Genomic DNA, 22,827 nt, shown 5'->3' on the forward strand with positions numbered 1-22,827 from the left:
CCCCAGGGTGGTTCTGGGCTGCTGGGCTGTGTAGGGAGGCTCTCAGTCTGCTGAAATGATGGCTGAATGGGGCTTTGTTAATTCACACTGCTCCACCTTCCCAACTCTGGGACAATCAACTGAGGTTGCAGGGAAGGCTAATGTCCATGCCCAGTTTTGTGGTGTGTGCCTGTTATTTGAAGCACTTCCATCACACTGGGTTGTCTGGGTCACCTCTTGGGTATGGGGCTGGCAATGGGCAGGAGTGCTTCCTGTCCACCAGGATGATGGCTATGAGCAGACAACCCCCTTTTCTTGGAAAGTTGTGGTGTTTAGTGACTTTTCTCAGCCACTGGATTATTGCCTTTTGTCTCAGAGCTCTCTTAGTTCTGCTCTTGCCTTGACCTGCCCAAATTGGAAGTCTTTGAAGCTTTCTGTATTGGGCTTATTAGAGTAATTGTTTTAGAAAAAGAAAAAAGGATTAAAAAAAAAAAAAAAGGGCCCTCCTCACAGATCTAATGGGTTATTGAAATGCTAAGAGACAAAGCAATTAGGGCCATTAAGGAAAGGTCCACAGGGCAGAGAGATCAGCTTTTCTTCGGGATTTGCGTATGAGCCTCAGGGTCTGAGCTCTGCCCTTCCCCTTTCTATGTTCACCAGAACTCCAAAAATCCTCCGCTTTTATTTTAGAGTTTTTCATGCTGTTTTTTTCTATGCCTGTCTCCTCTCTGCTGGGCTGGCTGCTCTCAGATTCTCTGGTGTCTGGTCTCAGTCTGTCTATGGTTGGAGTTTGGATCAGTAGAATGAGTTTCCGATAAGGGCTGCCACTGCAGTTCTCCCTTCTCCTTCCCGGAGCTGACAGCCCCTCCTCCCACGGGACTGAGCCTGGCAGGGAGGGGTGCGGGTCCCCTGGCCACAAAAACTTACAGATTTCGCTGATCTCAGCAGTTCCACGTTTTCATGAGTGTTGTATGAAGTATGCCCAAAGTCAGATTGCTCTGTGGTGTCCAGTCCACGCAGTTCCTGGCTTTCTACCTACTTTCCTGGAGGAGTATCTAAAACATACAGCTCACCAGTCTGCCATCTTGCCCCACCTGTAATATTACTTTCAGGATTTCTTTTATATAACCTGGATAAAAGCCAATTCTGTGGCTTACCTATTACCTATTCATTGTTATAACGATGTCTTAAAGATAAGCAAAAGTTTTGTTTTTTCAATTTGAATAAACTACAATTTTTATTTTTTTCTTTTATGGTTTCCATTTTTAGAGTCCTAAGAAATGTCTACCTACCCCAAGGTCACAGATATATTTTCCTAGTTTCCTTCTAGGAAGCTTATACTTTAGGTCTATAAATCATTTGAAATTAATTTTGTGTATGGTGTGAGGTAGGGGTTGAAGTTCTTTTTTTGTTGTTGTTTTCTTTCTTAATTCCATACAATTATGCAATTCTTCCTCTACTACTTCGTTAAAGATTTTCTTTTCCCCACTGAATTGCTTTGGTGTCTTTGTCATAAATGAATTGACCATATTTAGGTAGGTATATTTCTAGACTCTATTTGATTATCCCAAGTCAATAACACACTTTCTTGTTTACTGTAACTTTATAGTAACACTTAAAGTTGGGTAGTCTAACTCCTCAAAATTTGTTATTCACTTTAAACATTTTTTTACTATTCTAGATGTTTTGAATTTCCATGTAAAAGTTTAGAAGTTGCTTGTCAAATTCTACAAAAATCCTGCTGGAATTTTATTGGGATTGCATTGACTCTGTAGATCAGTTAGAGGAGAATTGACTCTTAACACTCAATATTAAGCCTTCAAATCCATGGACTTTGTGTATTGTCCCATATTTTTTGTTCTTCTTTAATTTCTATCAGTAGTGTTTCATAGTTACAGGTCTTATACAGCCTTTAAATTTATTCTTAAGTATTTTATGTTTTTTGATGCTTTTATAAAGGATATTTTTGTTGTTTTTCTAGTATGTGGAAATATAATTGATGTTTTGATATTTACTTTGTATCCTGTGACCTTGATAAATTCATTGTTAGTCCTAATAGTTCTAGTAATTTTTTTGTAGATTTGGATTTTCTATGTATTCAATCATAGTTGCCTCCATGAGAATTGACTTATTTCTTTTTAATCTTTATTTCCATTTTTTCCTTTTCCTGCTTTATTTGACTGGCTAAGATATTCAATAAAATGCTGACTAGACATAGTGAGTGGGGGCATCCTTTCTGTGGTCCTTAAGGGGAAACTGTTCAGTATTTAGCCACTGAGTAAAATGTTAGCTCTAAGTTTTTTTTGTAGATGTTCTTGATAAGATCTAGGAAATTCTCTTCTCTACCTAGTTTGCTGAGAGTTTGCTTTAGTTTTGTAAGCATTAATGGATACTGAATTTTGTCGAATGCTTTTCCTGTATCGATATGATCACGTTTTTTTCTCCTTTTTTCTGTTAATATGGGGAATTGCTATAAATTGATTTTTAAATGTTAAACTATCTCTGCATTACTGGGGTTAAATCTACTGTATCAAGTTATATTATCTTTTCAAAATATTCCTGGATGATATAGCTGATAGATATTAGGCAAATTTGTAGGAGGGACGTTGTTGTATAATTTCCTTTTCTTATAATATATTTGTCAGGTTTTGGTATCAGGGTTATACAGGTCCTGTAAAGAGCTGGAAGTATTTCTTCCTCTTCTCTTTAATAAGAGAATTTCTGTTAAAAAAGAGTTGGAAGTATTTCTTCTTCTTCTTTTTTCTAAGAGGATTTATGTGAGATTGTATTATTTTTTCCTTAAATATTTTATGAATTTACTAGTGAAGCCATGTAGGCCTGAAGGCTTCTTTGTGGAAAAGGTTTTAATTCCAAATTAAATTTCACTATCAATATGGAAATTTTATTTTTTTCATTTTATTTTGTATCCATTTTATTTAGTTTGTTTTCAAGGAATTTGTCCATTACTTCTCATTTGTCAAATGTATTTCCATAAAGTTATTCACCGTATTCCCTAATTATTCTTTTCATGTTTGTAGGGTTTATAGTGATATCCCCTTCTTTCTTTTTTATTTCTTCTTTCTTTTTTTGTTTTTTGTTTGATAAGTAATTTTAAAATTAAAAAATAACATTTATTAAAATTTTAGTCCTTATTTTTGATCTATTCTTTTGATTAAGTAAAAAGGTATTGAAAAATCAATAATTATTATGTATTTGTACAGTTGTCTTTTTAGTTTTGTCAATTTTTGCTTCATGAATTTTTAAAGAATCATGCCATCATTTCATATTTACTTCTGCCTATGTGTCTTCTGTCATTTGAATATGTCTTTGGATCTATAATGGCTTTCATTTTAATTTTCATCCTCACCAAAAAAATCTTTAAGGTCTCCAATCTCTGGTAAATAGTTTTGCCTCCATGTATGGACTTTGAATATCTGTCAGTCTCCAAAATTACATGCAATATGTTGTGTATATGTTCTTGCAAGCATTTGAGTTGGATGAGATCCATAACTTTCGTCAGAGTTAAAGAGATCCATGATTTTACAGAATGCCTTATGAGTTTCTGGCCTTGGTATCATCCCTGAATATTTCTAAATATAATTTTATGAAGTTTTATAGCACAGTTTTTCAGTACTTGAATCATGTCACAATAGTAGTTTATGAAATCCATTTAGTGGGTTTCAACTAGCAGTTTTTAAAATAAGCATAGGAAACATGAGAGTATATTTCTTTTGTTTTATATTCATAAGAATATATGCATTTTGGGTCATATTTTGAAATGTGTAACTTATTGTGGATCATGGCCACAGGTCTAGAGAACCCTTTTGATTCTGAATTGACCAGTTTCTGTTTGCATTTTTCCTTCTTTAGTTTTAAAAACTTCTGAACTGGACAATCATAGCTCTTAGGTTTGTCATGTAGACCAGGCAGTGAACTGCTAATCCAGTTTTCCTGTTTGCTTTTTAAATCCATGTTGGTTTTTGTCTGAGTTTTCAAGATATCAAATTCTTGAATCATTAAAAGCAAGAAGGAATGTCATTTGTGATGATCAAGTAAGGAAAATATTTAAGAAGGACTTCCCCCTCTTAGATACTGATCATCTAAGTAGCACCAGTATTTTTTAAAACTTTATTTATCGAAAAACTAAAAAACAAACAACAAAAAGAAAACAACATATCAAACAAAACAAAGGATTAAGAAAAACAACCTAAAATAACTACTTTGCTTCCAACATGTTCCTGCCATACCCCAGGAGAACTAACAAACCATAACCAGACAAAGTAATAGGAAAAACAAATAATCTAAAATAACTATCTTGCTTCTCACATGTTACTACCATACCCCAAGAAAATTAACAAACCATAATCAAAGGCATAAGAAAAACCAAATAAATGAAAATCACTACAGCGAAGCTAATTTTTTTAATGCAATAGCTTTTTTTTATTTTATCAAAAAATAAAAAAAGTAAAAAACAATTCAAACAAAGGGATAAGAAAAACAAATAATCTATAGTAACTGCATAGTAGCACCAGTTTTTAAGTGAAATATATTTTATAAACTTGGTCTGGCTGGACATGGGATAATAATGAGAAATGGAAAGGAACTATGTGGTACTTGCCAGGGTACACAGATGAAAGTTTTAGACCATCTTTTCTTCCATAGTTATTGAATACATCAGAGCTTTTATTGTTCTAAGATCATTAGTACTTTTAAAAGTATAGATATAGATAAATGATTGAGATAAATAAATACGTTTAGAAAACTAAGTGAAAGTGTATGAAAGGCTAATTTGGTTATTTCTGAATTGCCTATTAAGTAGTACCTCTTTCTTGATTCAGCCAATATCATTCAAGGTGAATTATAGACAGTTAAGATATCCCCAAGTTGATGAAATTTCAAGAGCTCCTTCAGAATAAGGACAACCTCTGATAGAAAAAAAACAAAAAAAAAACAAAAACAACGCTATAGAAAGATACTGAGATATGTATCTCCTGAAGAAACAGGTGTTAGAAAATCGTTAGACATGAAATCTGAAGAGATTCTACATTAAACTATTTTAGATTTTTTATATGTGATGAAAAATGTGTGCCCTTGCCTCCCTGAGAAGTGAGGATGGCAGTTAGTATGTGGCATGGTGAAGAGAGACAGTCTGACTTCTTTGCCTTGTTGTCAGACATTGGGTTGTGGACAGGGAGGAGATTTATGATTTCATTATATGTGTATTGTATTTATGTATAAATGTGTTGTATCAGCATCAGGAAATTAAAAAAAAAAAAAACAGAAAAAACCAGTAGGCACATTTTTTTTTCTATGATGGGCCAGATAGTAAAATTTTTAGGCTGTTCAGTCTCCATTCTTTGTCACAACTGTTCAAGTCTGCCATTGTAGCATGAGAGCAGCCATAGACAATATGTAAAGGAACGAGTCTGGCTTTTTTGCAATGAAACTTTATTTACAAAACAGACTAAGGGCTGGATTTGGTCCCCAAGGCATAGTTTGCAAACCCCTGCCTTAGAATTTCAATAATCACCACCTTAAAAATAAAAGTGAGGTAAATTCTGTTCCTTCCTATTTAATGAGTAGGATGGATTATATGACCTCCAAGATCCTTCCATTGCTGACATTCTGAGAATCTCTGAAAGTTGACCATGGCATGGCAGTTTACATCATATCTGGCAAGATATAACTGCTGCACCTTGAACCAGCAAGTTAAAAATGCTGTGAGATGTACTCTTTTATTTCATAGAACTACTATGATCACTGCTACCGACTTCTGTTCTCAGAGATCATCTTGCAAAAGAGAAATGCAAAAGTTTCCTGCTCTTCTGTAGTGTTAGCAGAGAATGGCCAGTAAGGAACCTCATCTGAAAAGACTGATGCCATGTATTAACACAAATTTGGAAAACCACATGCTCAGCTTTGCATTGGGCCTAACCAAATTATGTTACTTAAGGAGCAAGCTGTGCAGAAGTGCTTCTTTAACAAGAAAATGGAATCAGAAGGCCATTCTTGGAGTCATTTTCAATTTTTCAGTCTTTCATCTTCCTCATCTTTCCCCACAAACTACCTATTTCTACTTACTATTGGGTCTTTTTGGATCTAAGCTTTGAGTCTGTATCGATGGATAGTTCTTAGTATAAGCCCTCATCCCCTCTCTCGAGAACTAAGCACTCTCCTGGCCAGTCCATCTGTTACAAATATATTCTACATGCAGCATCGGTGTCATCTGCTTCAGTCTTTGCATTGGTCCTTTTCTCTTCAGAAAATTATTTGGCTTTCATCCTATTGTACAGCATATAGTCTATGTTTCATGGAATACAAGTTGAGTCAGCATTCATTGCTTATGCTTATAATACAGTTTTTTTCCTAATTTTTGATGGGATGGTTCACAGCCACATTTCCCATCACTGCTTGTTAAAGGGCAAAACTTTTTTTTATAAGAAATCGAAACAATGACATAAACGTAGCCACCAAAAACAGCACTCTATTATAATTTGAGTGCTATTGATTCCTAGCCTATTTTTAAATATATAACACAACTAAATTTAAAGAAACTCCTTAAGAAACAAACTGATGTCCTAAAAATCAAGGTTAATGAATTACACATTTTATGTATAAAATGGGGACTGATATCTCTTAGTGAATAAAATTTGAAGTTGTTTGAAGATAAATTAAAATTTCTCTATGATCCAATGACAATAAATCATTAGAGGTAGAGCTTTGATGATCCCTTTTCTCCGATTGCAAATTGACAAATTAGTATTCTTGTTTACATAATAATTTGAGTTTACGTTTAATGTGATCTGTTCCTCAGAGCCCCATTAATACTGAAAGAACATTTAAGATCAATTTTCCATTGCATGGATTAACAGCAATCTTTGCAAAACAGCTGTTGCTGAATAACATTCTATCCTCTTATTATAAACTGGCTACAAGCAGTAATTGGCATTTCTATTTACTGAGTTCGCTACTTGTTTCAGAGATTTAATATACATTATCTTCCTTAATTCTGAAAATAACCCTCTGATATTGATATTATTGTATCCATTAAGAATCTTTGAGTTGCTAGTACAGAAGATATATAAAAAATCGTAGAGATTTTATTAGTTCACTTAATTGAAAATTCTAGAGGGAGATCACTCTTCAGGCAGTGTTCAATCCTATGGCTCCAACATGTCCCCAAACATCAGTCTCTTTCCTTCACTCATCTTTGCTTTCCATGATAGTGGCTTCATCCTAATGCTGGCATTCCTTGTGGTATTAAATGCAGTTTTGTTTACTTCTCTCAAAAGAAGAATTTCTTTCACCCTTCAGTGTCTCCTTGCATTTCAGTACCCTAAATTAAGTCATGTCCCTATCCCTGAACCAATCACTTGGGCAGGAGAATGGGCTACACTTATTTACTTAAACAAATCAAGGCCCACCCTTATTGTTGAGGGTAAGGTTAATACCTTCCACAATTGGAGAGGGGCAGTTCCCTAGGGAAATTTGGGATGAGTGACAAGAAAGTAGATGCTGTGCAACAAACAGCCAGCCCTTACTACAACTCTTTTCCTCATTTATCTTCAGCAACAATAACAGTAAGTAGTAATATTGTGTGTACTATGTGCTAGCCACAAGCTTAGTGCTTTAGATACGTTTTGGACTTCAAAACCATCTTGAGAAATATATGATATTAATCTCTCTTATAAAGAAATTTAGAACGATTAAACAACTTATTCAGTGGCACATAGTTAATCAGGTCTGTATTAATCAGACTCCAATACCCACACTCTTTTCATCATGTGTGATGGTTAAGTTCATGTGTCAACTAAGTTATGGTGTTCAGTTGTTTGGTCAAGGAAGCACTGACCTGATTGTTACTGTGAGAATAGTTCCTGGATTTAAATCATTAGTCAGTTGATTGTATCTGTGGCTCATGATGTCTGCAGTCAGCAAACGAGATTGCCTTCAGCAATCTCAACCAGTAAATTGAAGGACTTAGAGGGAGAATTGATTATTTCAGCAGTAAGAAAAGGAAATTCTGTCTCTACTTCAACCAACCAGCTTCTCCTTGAAAATTCATTGACACCTTCACTGCAAGTAGGAGTTCCCAACTTGCAGCCTGCCCTATAGAATTTTTATTTGCCAATCCCCATGATCACAAGAGCCAATTCCTATAATAAATCTTCTAAAATTTGCGTGTGTCTGTGTGTGTGTGTGTGTCGGTTCTGTTTCTCTGGAGAACCCTAATACACCATGTCATGCTGACTTCCTAGTAAACCAAAAGTTGGCTGTAAAACATACTAAATATTGTCTTAAAAACTTGTCATTGTAGAATTGTAGGAAATAATCCATCCTGTCTTGGCTTAATATACAGTATACCCATACAGGAGTAAACCTTATTAAGACAGAATTCCAAAAGGAGTTACTTATCTTGTTTTTCCTGCTTTCAGCACCAAAATCCTTACTGCAGTGGTCAAATAGGGCACTCTATGCTACATATGTAGATACAATACATGCATATATATATATATATATATATATATATATATATATATATATATATACACACACACACACACATACACGTAGCACTGAATATATTATTATTGTATATATTACAAATTCTAAGTTAGATTCTTTAACTTGGCACTTAATGGAAATGGCAAATAAGAGGTTGAAAGGGACAGACGCAGCCCTCTAAAATTAACCTTTTAGTGAATACTAAAAAATATATCATCTGATATCAGTCTCTAATTCTTTTTCATTTAATGGTGATAATCTTTAATTAATGTGCTAAGAAAATACTTCTAGTCCAATCAGAATTATTTTTCCTGGGTATCCTACCTTTATTCCCATGCTTTCTCTGCCTAGGAAGTTTACTTTTTGCTTCTTAATACTTGCATTTATCCAAGGTTCAGGTTTTTACTACTAGGCCTTCACTACTGAATCATAGCTATTTCATTCTTAATGAAGGCCTTGCTTCTCTCCTGTGTTCTGCAAGTAGCTGACTAGGGCTGTGGAAATGTGCAGTTCTTTTTTACCTAAGTTCACTGTGGCTGAGCCTTACATACTATAAATTGTTAAATCTTTCCTAGATTTGATGATTTTAAGCAAATTAATCTAAGCCAGAAATATTGTTGGAGTAACTACAAGACAATCAGACTTCCCTTCCTCTGTTTCTTTGGCTGCGTCACAGTATTTGGAAATAGCTGTATATAGTTCTACCTTCCTAGTACTTTACCTTTATTGACTTAGCATCACTTTTCAACCAATCATTTTTAAGGCTATTTCAGTGTTGTCTTTTCTTTGTTTATTAAAATATTGTGTATTTGTTGTTTCACATTCTTATCAACCTAGGATTGTGTCTTTGCAAATCATTTTTGAAAATGATGCAATTTGTAAAGCAGTAGTATTACAGAAGTATCAAGATGAGCCCAGAGTTTTAAATGCTCTGAATTTTATTATTGGAATTTAGAAAATATTATGACATCCATCAGGTGCCATTAAAAAGAAGTGAAGTGGAATGTCATCCTTTTCTAAATGTTTTTGCATTTAGTAAGTACTTGAAAAGCACAGTTCTAACTACTGTGTTTAAATTAATCCCTACCTTCCTGGGTAGTTTATGTGACCTTGTCCTACAAGAAGGAGATAGGTACACATTGTTTATTCATTCATCAAGAAATGTTGATTGCGGTATTATTACATTCCAGAAACCATGTGGTAGGCATTAGAGTTACAACGTTGAACAACAGAGGCACAACTCTCTTCACAGGGTTTATAGTCTGGGTTGGGGAGAAGGTACAGTATGATTATTATAAAGGAGTAAATTTGAAAAAGGCAAGAGATAAATGGGAAAATGCTGAATTGTGCTAACTTTGGAAAGAAATCACATAAGGATGCCACAGAAAGAACCTTGATGTTGTGCCATATGCTGCTTTTTGAATCAAATTCCAGAAAAGCTCGTTTCATTTGAAAGTTATTTCAGAGTTTAAACAGAATGCTATGTGGTTTCAAGACCAAAAGAGTATGTATTTTCCAAAATGGGCCAATGTATATCTAACAAAAGAATTAATATATGTGAATACTGGTCCTAAATATCGATTTCAAATCTATTTTAATAAACACTTTGGTACTTAGTGAAGTCAAGAAGTTAGTGGTTAATTTTACTGTTTACCATTGAATTTACAGGTTCAGATTTTTAAGTTAAGCTTGTGGAAATTATTTCAATAATCATCCTAGTAATTTAATAATTTTGGTATTCTTTTTAAAAACAGCAGAAAAAAAGTAGTTTTTTTTATTTTTAAAACATACAGCTTATTGGTTTTGTAACTGACCCTCCTAAATTTGTGTGACACTTGATTTGTGAATAAGAGAAGAGGTTAGAAAAATAGAACATTATAAAGAGAGTTAGGCAGGTGTTTATTTTCTAGATAGTCTCATTAAAGAAAAAGCCATTAAATCCTCACCTCTAGAGCTTTTCTATTTAAGGAAGCCTGGATTCCCCATGAAGAGGATAAAAAAAAAGTTCAGGAAATGGCAATTAAAATGCTAATCCCTCTTGCAAAATTCTGGCTTAATATCTGGGGGGCCTAATAGAAAGAGAAGAATAATTATTTTTAGAGAACGTTTATTAGAATAAACTTTAACTTGTTTTTTTAATAATGTGATACACTACAAACTAACCAGTGAAAAAGGAAAAATAATCAAGGCATAGTTTTTAATGCTATCGTACAAAAAGATGCAAAGTTTAAACCTGCGCTATTCAATATAGTAGTCTTAGCAATATGTGGTTATTAAGCACTTAAAATGTGGCTAGTGCTGCTAAAAAAGTGAATTTTACATTTCAGTTAATTTAAATTAAAAACGGATACTTGATTCAGTTATTGGAATACTTTTATGGATATTTGGAACAACTTAGGTTTGTAAATCAAATCTTTCAACTTAATTTTTTATAAAATCTAAATACAGATAGAATATTTCAAATGAAAATGTACATCTATGTTGAGATGTGTTGCAAGAGTAAAATAAATATCAGATTTGAAAGTCTTAGTATGATTAAAACAATTTAAAAAACTCAATTATAGTTTTATATTGATATATGTTGATATAATTTTTTTTTTTTTTTGAGTTTACAGGTATATGTTTATTTGTCAGAGAAACAAAAGAGAAATCTTGGTATTAGATATAGAACTGTTTTTGGCCACCATTTTTCTACTTATCCCTTCATACACTGGACAAAGGGGAGTGTGATCCACATGGCTTTCCCAATCACATTGTCACCCTTCATAAGCTACATTTTTATACAATCGTCTTCAAGATTCATGGGTTCTGGGTTGTAGTTTGATAGTTTCAGGTATTTACTACCAGCTATTCCAATTCATTAGAACCTAAAAAAGGTTGTCTATATTGTGCGTAAGAATGCCCATCAGAGTGACTTCTCGGCTCCTTTTGGAATCTCTCAGCCACTGAAACTTATTTCATTTCATTTCACATCCCCCTTTTGGTCAAGAAGATGTTCTCCATCCCATGATTGATATAATAATATTTTGGATATATTGGTTATGTTGTAATATAGTAATTTCAACTGCTTCTTTTTACCTTTCCTTTAATGTGGCTGCTAGTAAATTTAAAATTACTTTGTGGCTCATATTATATTTCTATTGGACCATGCTGATTTAACGATTTTTTCTAAGACATCGTTGAAATCCATTTAATGCGCAAAAATGCAATCTGGGTCAGCAACTAAATCACATCAAAATCATAGCATACTTTTTTCTCTGCCTGACAGTACCATCAGTGAATATATTGTTGGTAATAGTATTTTAAAGCAATCAGTGACTCTAATACTAATCCAATGTCTTTTACTTTTTTGTTTTACTCATAATAATTATAGTCTTTGTTTGATATTAGAGAAAATCAAATCTCTTAGAACATTTTAGCAGGTAAGTTGATGAGAAATTGTGGCAGAGGAGAAAGTATGACTTGGATGGAATATTATTATGCTTTGAGTAATGTACATTGTGAAGCACAAATAAACTGTATCTAGGAGGATTTATGGCATCTGCTTTCTAACAAGATGGGTTCTTTTCCTATTTTCTTTATCCTCACTTCACATAAATTGAGCAAATAGTATGGCCAAATGTGTAATGTTTATTGTGATGTCGGGTATTTCTAATAGTCAATAAATGTGACTTTCATCATAATTTTATCTCATTGTTCTTGTGTTAATTCCTCTAGGAGGTGATTTCCTCTCCTTTCTGAGAAAGAAGAAGGATGAACTAAAACTCAAACAGTTAGTGAAATTTTCATTAGATGCTGCTTCTGGTATGGCATATCTTGAGAGTAAAAATTGTATACACAGGTAAGCATTTTTTAATTTTTCTTTTAAGCATTTTTTAGTTTTATTAATAGAATGCTAGGAAACTGCTACATTTGCCACAATCAGCAGTAAATTTCTTTAATAAGTGTGTGTGTATATGTATATATATATATATATATGTGTGTATATATGTATATATATATATTCCTGTTGGTATTTATATTTTGTGTGAAAGCATTATTTGTTGGTTTTTTGTGTAGTTTACAAAAACACTTGTTTTCTCTTATCTTACTTGAGATCACTACTCCTAATTAGACCGTGATTTGCCCACTAATTAAAATTTGTCTTATTATAATCATGAATAATATAGTGACACAGCAGGTACCACAGTTTGGTAAAATAACCAGCTACAGTTACCTTTGCATTATAACCAAATAAGATTGTTTAATGTGTTGCCTATTCTCATTTTTCCAAAGGGATTGCATATAAAGTCATAGATAGGCATAATAATAACACAACTACTCATGACGGTGAATTTGACCAAGGGTAAAAGATTTTAGCATACAAGTTACTTCAAAAGAGATTTTTAAACTCTTTCTTTGATTATGTATATTGACTTGGTCATAATGCTTATAGTTTGTAGCTTTACTTGCCTGTATCTAAAACTGTTCGTTAACTGCCAAGTGTCAGTGCAACCTAAGATGTGTTGTAGAATTCGTGCCAGATCCTAAATATGGCTAAGTGTATATAAACAGAATGAATTGGAAGATCAATGCAGTTTTATACAATGGAAATAGGATATAATACTGTTTAATTTGAGCAGGGTTTATTGTCAGACTGAACTACAGTGGAAGTGTACTTTACTCCGAGGTATCTCATTATATAGCCTTTGACTTAACACGCTAATGAGGTTGTATAACGTGTAATTGCAGCAGAACAAAGTTAGCTTCACTTGAAGCAATTTGATCCCATTGAGTATTTTTGACTCATTTTCCCAAAAACTATTCAATTTCATTTTGGAACTAAAATTATGGCCTCTGTTTCAAATATGATACAACATTTGCATTTATTTTAAAATACATTTCAGTAGGGATTTATTTTTCTGAAAATTAAGACAACTGTAGCTAAATCATTGTCATTATATTTCTGTTTTGCTGTCTATGAATAGAGGGCAAATCACATTATATATATTTTTAAAACATAAAATATTTGATTTTGAATGAGAATTGCGTTACCCCATTAATTTTGATTAGAGGGAAACACTTTTTGCTAAAAAACCATTAAGGATTTTGACCTAATTTAGAGAAAAATCTATAGTTTTTCCAGCTCAGGTGTTGAGGCTACTCTGGGTATCAAATTCTCTATTAAACTCTTTACTGTAGTTATTCACTATTTCTTGGATTTTTTCAAACCTTTACACTACCTCTGGCTATAAACCATAATACATACACATTATTGAAACTATTTTAGTAATTTGAGAGTTACCAGTAACATTCTTTAATTTTTGGTGCATTGCAGCTGAGGAAACTCTTATTTCACTTTCTTGCTGCTTTTGTAGTGATTGCATTCTTTGCAAACGATTGACTTTTTTTTAAAATGCCTGGATCAGCAGCATGGAAATTTTTCTAGATTATAGCTGGCAGTTAGCTTTTTAAAATTTATCTCATTCACCACATGTTCTAGTTTGCTAATGCTGCCAGGATGCAAAACACCAGAAATGGATTGGCTTTTATAAAGGGGGTTTATTTGGTTACACAGTTACAGTCTTAAGGCCATAAAGTGTCCAAGGTAATTACATCAACAATCGGGTACCTTCACTGGAGGATGGCCAATGGTGTCCAGAAAACCCGTTAGCTGGAAAGGCACGTGGCTGGTGTCTGCTCCAAGTTCTGGTTTCAAAATGGCTTTCTCCCAGGATGTTCCTCTCTAGGCCACAGCTCCTCTTCAAAATATCACTCTCAGTTGCTGTTGGGGTGTTTGTCCTCTCTTAGCTTCTCCAGAGCAAGAGTCTGCTTTCAACAGCCAGCTTCAAACTGTCTCTCACCTGCAGCTACTCTCTCGGCTTTCTGTTTATTCTTCAAAGTGTCCCTCTTGGCTGTAGCAAGCCCACTCCTTCTGTCGGTGCTTATATAGTGCTCCAGTAAACTAATCAAGGCCCATGCTGAATGGGTGGGGCGCATTTCCATGGAAACAACCTAATCCAAATGTTCCAACTTAAACCCCACTAATATGTCTGTCCCCACAAGATTGCATCAAAGAACATGGCTTTTTCTGGGGGTCATAATATATACAAACCAGTACACAACATCAAATATTGTCTGTTCTAAAGTTATTTCCCCATTTTGCTTTTGATGAATTTTTACGCATTTGCAAACTTTTAAGCCAACCCCTACTTGACCACATATCTTAGCAGGCTGTGCATTATTCTGTTCCATTGCCCTGCTGGATAGATTTCCTGATTGGACAGCTTGAACGACATCACTGAAAGCAGATGTGACAAATAGGTTTCAGTTTTACTGCCAACTTCCAGTGATTATTAGTAGCTCTCTTTGGTGTATGTTGAGAATGATTCTAGGCTCAGATACAAATAGTACAGCGATCGATCAGCCAATCTGCCTAGTTGCTGACAAGTGTTAACACATAGCCCCAAAATTTGTCATTCTTGGCCAAAAATATCTTTGTTTGGTCTGTAGTCTCAAGCAATTATCTCACCTTTTTAACTTTTTGATGTGATTTTCCTTACTAACCATAATATATCAATAGCATAATATTTTTGGTGTAATTACTTCCATTGATTTCTTTGAAACTATCTGCTATTCTTATTTCCCTTATTAATTATAATTCCTAGATGAATTTTATGACATCTCTAGCCATGGTGTTTTGTTCTTCTTCAAATTTATACACATTTTTTTTTTGTGCGATGAATTCATTTTTTCCCTTTTCTTTTGGCACCTCACCAGTACATGACACTATATTTAGAAAATTGTGCTGAATTTTCTACAGCAGTAAATAGTGCTGTCTAGAACCTTGTTCCTGTGGGTTAGCCTGTGGAACTATGTTTCTGGTAGTAGTAGTAACTGCAGTGAAATTTTAGGCTATGTTCTATAAATCAAAACAAATTTTAGATTTCCTTTAAATTTTTATGAACTTGAAAATTTTATCCTGATTTCCTGATTAGAGATCACTGGAACTCAGTACTTGAAAATGTTTCTAATTGACTTTGCCCAAAATAAAATCTTAACTTTGTGGGACAATTTTCTTTCTTTGGTTTGTTTTATTATTTTGATAACTGTTAGAAGAGCAGAGCAGTCTAGCTCTGCTCATTACTGAAAAACAAATATGACAACTATGAAATACAAACAAGTAATTGCGAAGATGGCGGACTGGTGAGCTGTATGCTTTAGTTACTCCTCCAGGAAAGTAGGTAGAAAGCCAGGAACTGCGTGGACTGGACACCACAGAGCAATCTGACTTTGGGCATACTTCATACAACACTCATGAAAACTTGGAACTGCTGAGATCAGCGAAATCTGTAAGTTTTTGCGGCCAGGGGACCCGCGCACCTCCCTGCCAGGCTCAGTCCCTGTCAGCTCCAGGAAGGAGAAGGGAGAGCTGCAGTGGCAGCCCTTATCAGAAACTCATTCTACTGATCCAAACTCCAACCATAGATAGACTGAGACCAGACACCAGAGAATCTGAGAGCAGCCAGCCCAGCAGAGAGGAGACAGGCATAGAAAAAAAAACAACACGAAAAACTCCAAAATAAAAGCGGAGGATTTTTGGAGTTCTGGTGAAAATAGAAAGGGGAAGGGCAGAGCTCAGGCCCTGAGGCGCATATGCAAATCCCGAAGAAAAGCTGATCTCTCTGCCCTGTGGACCATTCCTTAATGGCCCTGGTTGCTTTGTCTCTTAGCATTTCAATAACCCATTAGATCTCTGAGGAGGGCCCTTTTTTTTTTTTTTTTTTTGAATCCTTTTTTCTTTTTCTAAAACAATTACTCTAAGAAGCCCAATACAGAAAGCTTCAAAGACTTCCAGTTTGGGCAGGTCAAGTCAAGAGCAGAACTAAGAGAGCTCTGAGACAAAAGGCAATAATCCAGTGGCTGAGAAAATTCACTAAACACCACAACTTCCCAAGAAAAGGGGGGTGTCCGCTCACAGCCATCATCCTGGTGGACAGGAAACACTCCTGCCCATCGCCAGCCCCATAGCCCAGAGCTGCCCCAGACAACCCAGTGTGACGGAAGTGCTTCAAATAACAGGCACACACCACAAAACTGGGCGTGGACATTAGCCTTCCCTGCAACCTCAGCTGATTGTCCCAGAGTTGGGAAGGTGGAGCAGTGTGAATTAACAAAGCCCCATTCAGCCATCATTTCAGCAGACTGGGAGCCTCCCTACACAGCCCAGCAGCCCAGAACTGCCCTGGGGGGACGGCACTCACCTGTGACATAACACAGTCATCCCTCAACAGAAGACCCAGGGTGCACAGCCTGGAAGAGGGGCCCACTTGCAAGTCTCAGGAGCCATACGCCAATACCAAGGACTTGTGGGTCAGTGGCAGAGACAAACTGTGGCAGGACTGAACTGAAGGATTAGACTATTGCAGCAGCTTTAAAACTCTAGGATCACCAGGGAGATTTGATTCTTAGGGCCACCCCCCCTCCCTGACTGCCCAGAAACACGCCCCATATACAGGGCAGGCAACACCAACTACACACGCAAGCTTGGTACACCAATTGGACCCCACAAGACTCACTCCCCCACTCACCAAAAAGGCTAAGCAGGGGAGAACTGGCTTGTGGAGAACAGGTGGTTCGTGGACGCCACCTGCTGGTTAGTTAGAGAAAGTGTACTCCACGAAGCTGTAGATCTGATAAATTAGAGATAAGGACTTCAATTGGTCTACAAATCCTAAAAGAACCCTATCAAGTTCAGCAAATGCCACGAGCCAAAAACAACAGAAAATTATAAAGCATATGAAAAAACCAGACGATATGGATAACCCAAGCCCAAGCACCCAAATCAAAAGATCAGAAGAGACACAGCACCTAGATCAGCTACTCAAAGAACTAAAGATGAACAATGAGACCATAGTACGGGAGACAAAGGAAATCAAGAAGACCCTAGAAGAGCATAAAGAAGACATTGCAAGACTAAATAAAAAAATGGATGATCTTATGGAAATTAAAGAAACTGTTGACCAAATTAAAAAGATTCTGGACACTCATAGTACAAGACTAGAGGAAGTTGAACAACGAATCAGTGACCTGGAAGATGACAGAATGGAAAATGAAAGCATAAAAGAAAGAATGGGGAAAAAAATTGAAAAAATCGAAATGGACCTCAGGGATATGATAGATAATATGAAACGTCCGAACATAATACTTATTGGTGTCCCAGAAGGGGAAGAAAAGGGTAAAGGTCTAGGAAGAGTATTCAAAGAAATTGTTGGGGAAAACTTCCCAAATCTTCTAAACAACATAAATACACAGATCATAAATGTTCAGCGAACTCCAAATAGAATAAATCCAAATAAACCCACTCTCAGACATGTACTGATCACACTGTCAAACACAGAAGAGAAGGAGCAAGTTCTGAAAGCAGCAAGAGAAAAGCAATTCAACACATACAAAGGAAACAGCATAAGACTAAGTAGTGACTACTCAGCAGCCACCATGGAGGCGAGAAGGCAGTGGCACGATATATTTAAAATTCTGAGTGAGAAAAATTTCCAGCCAAGAATACTTTATCCAGCAAAGCTCACCTTCAAATTTGAGGGAGAGCTTAAATTTTTCACAGACAAACAAATGCTGAGAGAATTTGCTAACAAGAGACCTGCCCTACTGGAGATACTAAAGGGAGCCCTACAGACAGAGAAACAAAGACAGGAAAGAGAGACTTGGAGAAAGGTTCAGTACTAAAGAGATTAGGTATGGGTACAATAAAGGATATTAATAGACAGAGGGGAAAAATATGACAAACATAAACCAAAGGATAAGATGGCTGATTCAAGAAATGCCTTCACGGTTATAACGTTAAATGTAAATGGATTAAACTCCCCAATTAAAAGATATAGATTCGCAGAATGGATCAAAAAAAATGAACCATCAATATGTTGCATACAAGAGACTCATCTTAGACATAGGGACACAAAGAAACTGAAAGTGAAAGGACGGAAAAAAATATTTCATGCAAGCTACAGCCAAAAGAAAGCAGGTGTAGCAATATTAATCTCAGATAAAATAGACTTCAAATGCAGGGATGTTTTGAGAGACAAAGAAGGCCACTACATACTAATAAAAGGGGCAATTCAAGAAGAAGAAATAACAATCATAAATGTCTATGCACCCAATGAAGGTGCCACAAAATACATGAGAGAAACACTGGCAAAACTAAAGAAAGCAATTGATGTTTCCACAATAATTGTGGGAGACTTCAACACATCATTCTCTCCTATAGATAGATCAACCAGACAAAAGACCAATAAGGAAATTGAAAACCTAAACAAACTGATAAAGGAATTAGATTTAACAGACATATACAGGACATTACATCCCAAATCACCAGGATACACATACTTTTCTAGTGCTCACGGAACTTTCTCCAGAATAGGTCATATGCTGGGACATAAAACAAGCCTCAATAAATTTAAAAAGATTGAAATTATTCAAAGCACATTCTCTGACCACAATGGAATACAATTAGAAGTCAATAACCATCAGAGACTTAGAAAATTCACAAATACCTGGAGGTTAAACAGCACACTCCTAAACAATCAGTGGGTTAAAGAAGAAATAGCAAGAGAAATTGCTAAATATATAGAGACGAATGAAAATGAGAACACAACCTACCAAAACCTATGGGATGCAGCAAAAGCAGTGCTAAGGGGGAAACTTATAGCACTAAACGCATATATTAAAAAGGAAGAAAGAGCCAAAATCAAAGAACTAATGGATCAACTGAAGAAGCTAGAAAATGAACAGCAAACCAATCCTAAACCAAGTAGAAGAAAAGAAATAACAAGGATTAAAGCAGAAATAAATGACATAGAGAACAAAAAAACAATAGAGAGGATAAATATCACCAAAAGTTGGTTCTTTGAGAAGATCAACAAGATTGACAAGCCCCTAGCTAGACTGACAAAATCAAAAAGAGAGAAGACCCATATAAACAAAATAATGAATGAAAAAGGTGACATAACTGCAGATCCTGAAGAAATTAAAAAAATTATAAGAGGATATTATGAACAACTGTATGGCAACAAACTGGATAATGTAGAAGAAATGGACAATTTCCTGGAAACATATGAACAACCTAGACTGACCAGAGAAGAAATAGAAGACCTCAACCAACCCATCACAAGCAAAGAGATCCAATCAGTCATCAAAAATCTTCCCACAAATAAATGCCCAGGGCCGGATGGCTTCACAGGGGAATTCTACCAAACTTTCCAGAAAGAACTGACACCAATCTTACTCAAACTCTTTCAAAACATTGAAGAAAATGGAACACTACCTAACTCATTTTATGAAGCTAACATCAATCTAATACCAAAACCAGGCAAAGACGCTACAAAAAAGGAAAACTACCGGCCAATCTCCCTAATGAATATAGATGCAAAAATCCTCAACCAAATACTTGCAAATCAAATCCAAAGACACATTAAAAAAATCCTACACCATGACCAAGTGGGGTTCATTCCAGGCATGCAAGGATGGTTCAACATAAGAAAATCAATCAATGTATTACAACACATTAACAAGTCAAAAGGGAAAAATCAATTGATCATCTCAATAGATGCTGAAAAAGCATTTGACAAAATCCAACATCCCTTTTTGATAAAAACACTTCAAAAGGTAGGACTTGAAGGAAATTTCCTCAACATGATAAAGAGCATATATGAAAAACCCACAGCCAGCATAGTACTCAATGGTGAGAGACTGAAAGCCTTCCCTCTAAGATCAGGAACAAGACAAGGATGCCCGCTGTCACCACTGTTATTCAACATTGTGCTGGAAGTGCTAACCAGGGCAATCCGGCAAGACAAAGAAATAAAAGGCATCCAAATAGGAAAAGAAGAAGTAAAGCTGTCATTGTTTGCAGATGATATGATCTTATATCTAGAAAACCCTGAGAAATCGACGATACAGCTACTAGAGCTAATAAACAAATTTAGCAAAGTAGCGGGATACAAGATTAATGCACATAAGTTAGTAATGTTTCTATATGCTAGAAATGAACAAACTGAAGAGACACTCAAGAAAAAGATACCATTTTCAATAGCAACTAAAAAAATCAAGTACCTAGGAATAAACTTAACCAAAGATGTAAAAGACCTATACAAAGAAAACTACATAACTCTACTAAAAGAAATAGAAGGGGACCTTAAAAGATGGAAAAACATTCCATGTTCATGGATAGGAAGACTAAATGTTATTAAGATGTCAATTCTACCCAAACTCATCTACAGATTCAATGCAATCCCAATCAAAATTCCAACAACCTACTTTGCAGACTTGGAAAAGCTAGTTATCAAATTTATTTGGAAAGGGAAGATGCCTCAAATTGCTAAAGACACTCTAAAAAAGAAAAACGAAGTGGGAGGACTTACACTTCCTGACTTTGAAGCTTATTATAAAGCCACAGTTGCCAAAACAGCATGGTACTGGCACAAAGATAGCCATATAGATCAATGGAATCGAATTGAGAATTCGGAGATAGACCCTCAGATCTATGGCCGACTGATCTTTGATAAGGCCCCCAAAGTCACTGAACTGAGTCATAATGGTCTTTTCAACAAATGGGGCTGGGAGAGTTGGATATCCATATCCAATAAATGAAAGAGGACCCCTACCTCACCCCCCTACACAAAAATTAACTCAAAATGGACCAAAGATCTCAATATAAAAGAAAGTACCATAAAACTCCTAGAAGATAATGTAGGAAAACATCTTCAAGACGTTGTATTAGGCGGCCACTTCCTAGAGTTTACACCCAAAGCACAAGCAACAAAAGAGAAAATAGATAAATGGGAACTCCTCAAGCTTAGAAGTTTCTGCACCTCAAAGGAATTTCTCAAAAAGGTAAAGAGGCAGCCAACTCAATGGGAAAAAATTTTTGGAAACCATGTATCTGACAAAAGACTGATATCTTGCATATATAAAGAAATCCTACAACTCAATGACAATAGTACAGACAGCCCAATTATAAAATGGGCAAAAGATATGAAAAGACAGTTCTCTGAAGAGGAAATACAAATGGCCAAGAAACACATGAAAAAATGTTCAGTTTCACTAGCTATTAGAGAGATGCAAATTAAGACCACATGAGATACCATCTGACACCAGTTAGAATGGCTGCCATTAAACAAACAGGAAACTACAAATGCTGGAGGGGATGTGGAGAAATTGGAACTCTTATTCATTGTTGGTGGGACTGTATAATGGTTCAGCCACTCTGGAAGTCAGTCTGGCAGTTCCTTAGAAAACTAGATATAGAGTTACCATTCGATCCAGCGATTGCACTTCTCGGTATATACCCGGAAGGTCGGAAAGCAGTGACACGAACAGATATCTGCACGCCAATGTTCATAGCAGCATTATTCACAATTGCCAAGAGATGGAAACAACCCAAATGTCCTTCAACAGATGAGTGGATAAATAAAATGTGGTATATACACACGATGGAATACTATGCGGCAATAAGAAGGAACAATCTCATGAAACATATGACAACATGGATGAACCTTGAAGACATAATGCTGAGCAAAATAAGCCAGGCACAAAAAGAGAAATATTATATGCTACCACTAATGTGAACTTTGAAAAATGTAAAACAAATGGTTTATAATGTAGAATGTAGGGGAACTAGCAATAGAGAGCAATTAAGGAAGGGGGAACAATAATCCAAGAAGAACAGGTAAGCTATTTAACGTTCTGGGGATGCCCAGGAATGACTATGGTCTGTTAATTTCTGATGGATATAGCAGGAACAAGTTCACAGAATTGTTGCTATATTATGTAACTTTCTTGGGGTATAGTAGGAACATGTTGGAAGTTAAGCAGTTATCTTAGGTTAGTTGTCTTTTTCTTACTCCCTTGTTATGGTCTCTTTGAAATGTTTTTTTATTGTATGTTTGTTCTCTTTTTAACTTTTTTTTCATACAGTTGATTTAAAAACGAAGGGAAAGTTAAAAAAAAAAAAAAAGAAAAACAAACAAGTAATTGCATAAAGAAATGGCCAGCTTTTGAGAAATGTTCCTGTTGTAATTTTCATTAAATTTCCAGGAGAGTTTTCTTAATTGAAACAGTTTGTTTATTGTTTGAAATTTGCTAGAGATTTTGTTTTAGATTTGGTTTTAATCATCTGCACTGTTTTTATAATTACTATATAGGCCAGTGTGAAATTTTCTTTCTTACTTTCACTTTCTATGACTCTGCAATACACTGATAAACCTCAAGTTTGTGTGTGTGTGTGTGTTAACTTATAATGGTATGTTACCAGAATTTTAGGTGTTACACTCTATAGAATCTATAAAGAGT

General features: G+C 35.3%; 1 protein-coding gene across 7 annotated transcripts in view; it reads left to right on the forward strand.

Annotated features, from left to right (window-relative positions):
* FER (FER tyrosine kinase) overlaps window positions 1-22,827 on the forward strand; it is a 615,744-nt gene that overhangs the window by 497,893 nt on the left and 95,024 nt on the right. For all 7 annotated transcript variants that reach the window (XM_037800959.1, XM_037800960.1, XM_037800957.1 and 4 more), the window contains one exon: window positions 12,202-12,325. In XM_037800959.1, the coding sequence (XP_037656887.1) occupies window positions 12,202-12,325 (124 nt within the window). The remainder of the gene's footprint in view (window positions 1-12,201; window positions 12,326-22,827) is intronic.

The sequence above is a fragment of the Choloepus didactylus genome, chromosome 13, assembly GCF_015220235.1.
Source record: "Choloepus didactylus isolate mChoDid1 chromosome 13, mChoDid1.pri, whole genome shotgun sequence".
NCBI lineage: Eukaryota > Metazoa > Chordata > Mammalia > Pilosa > Megalonychidae > Choloepus > Choloepus didactylus.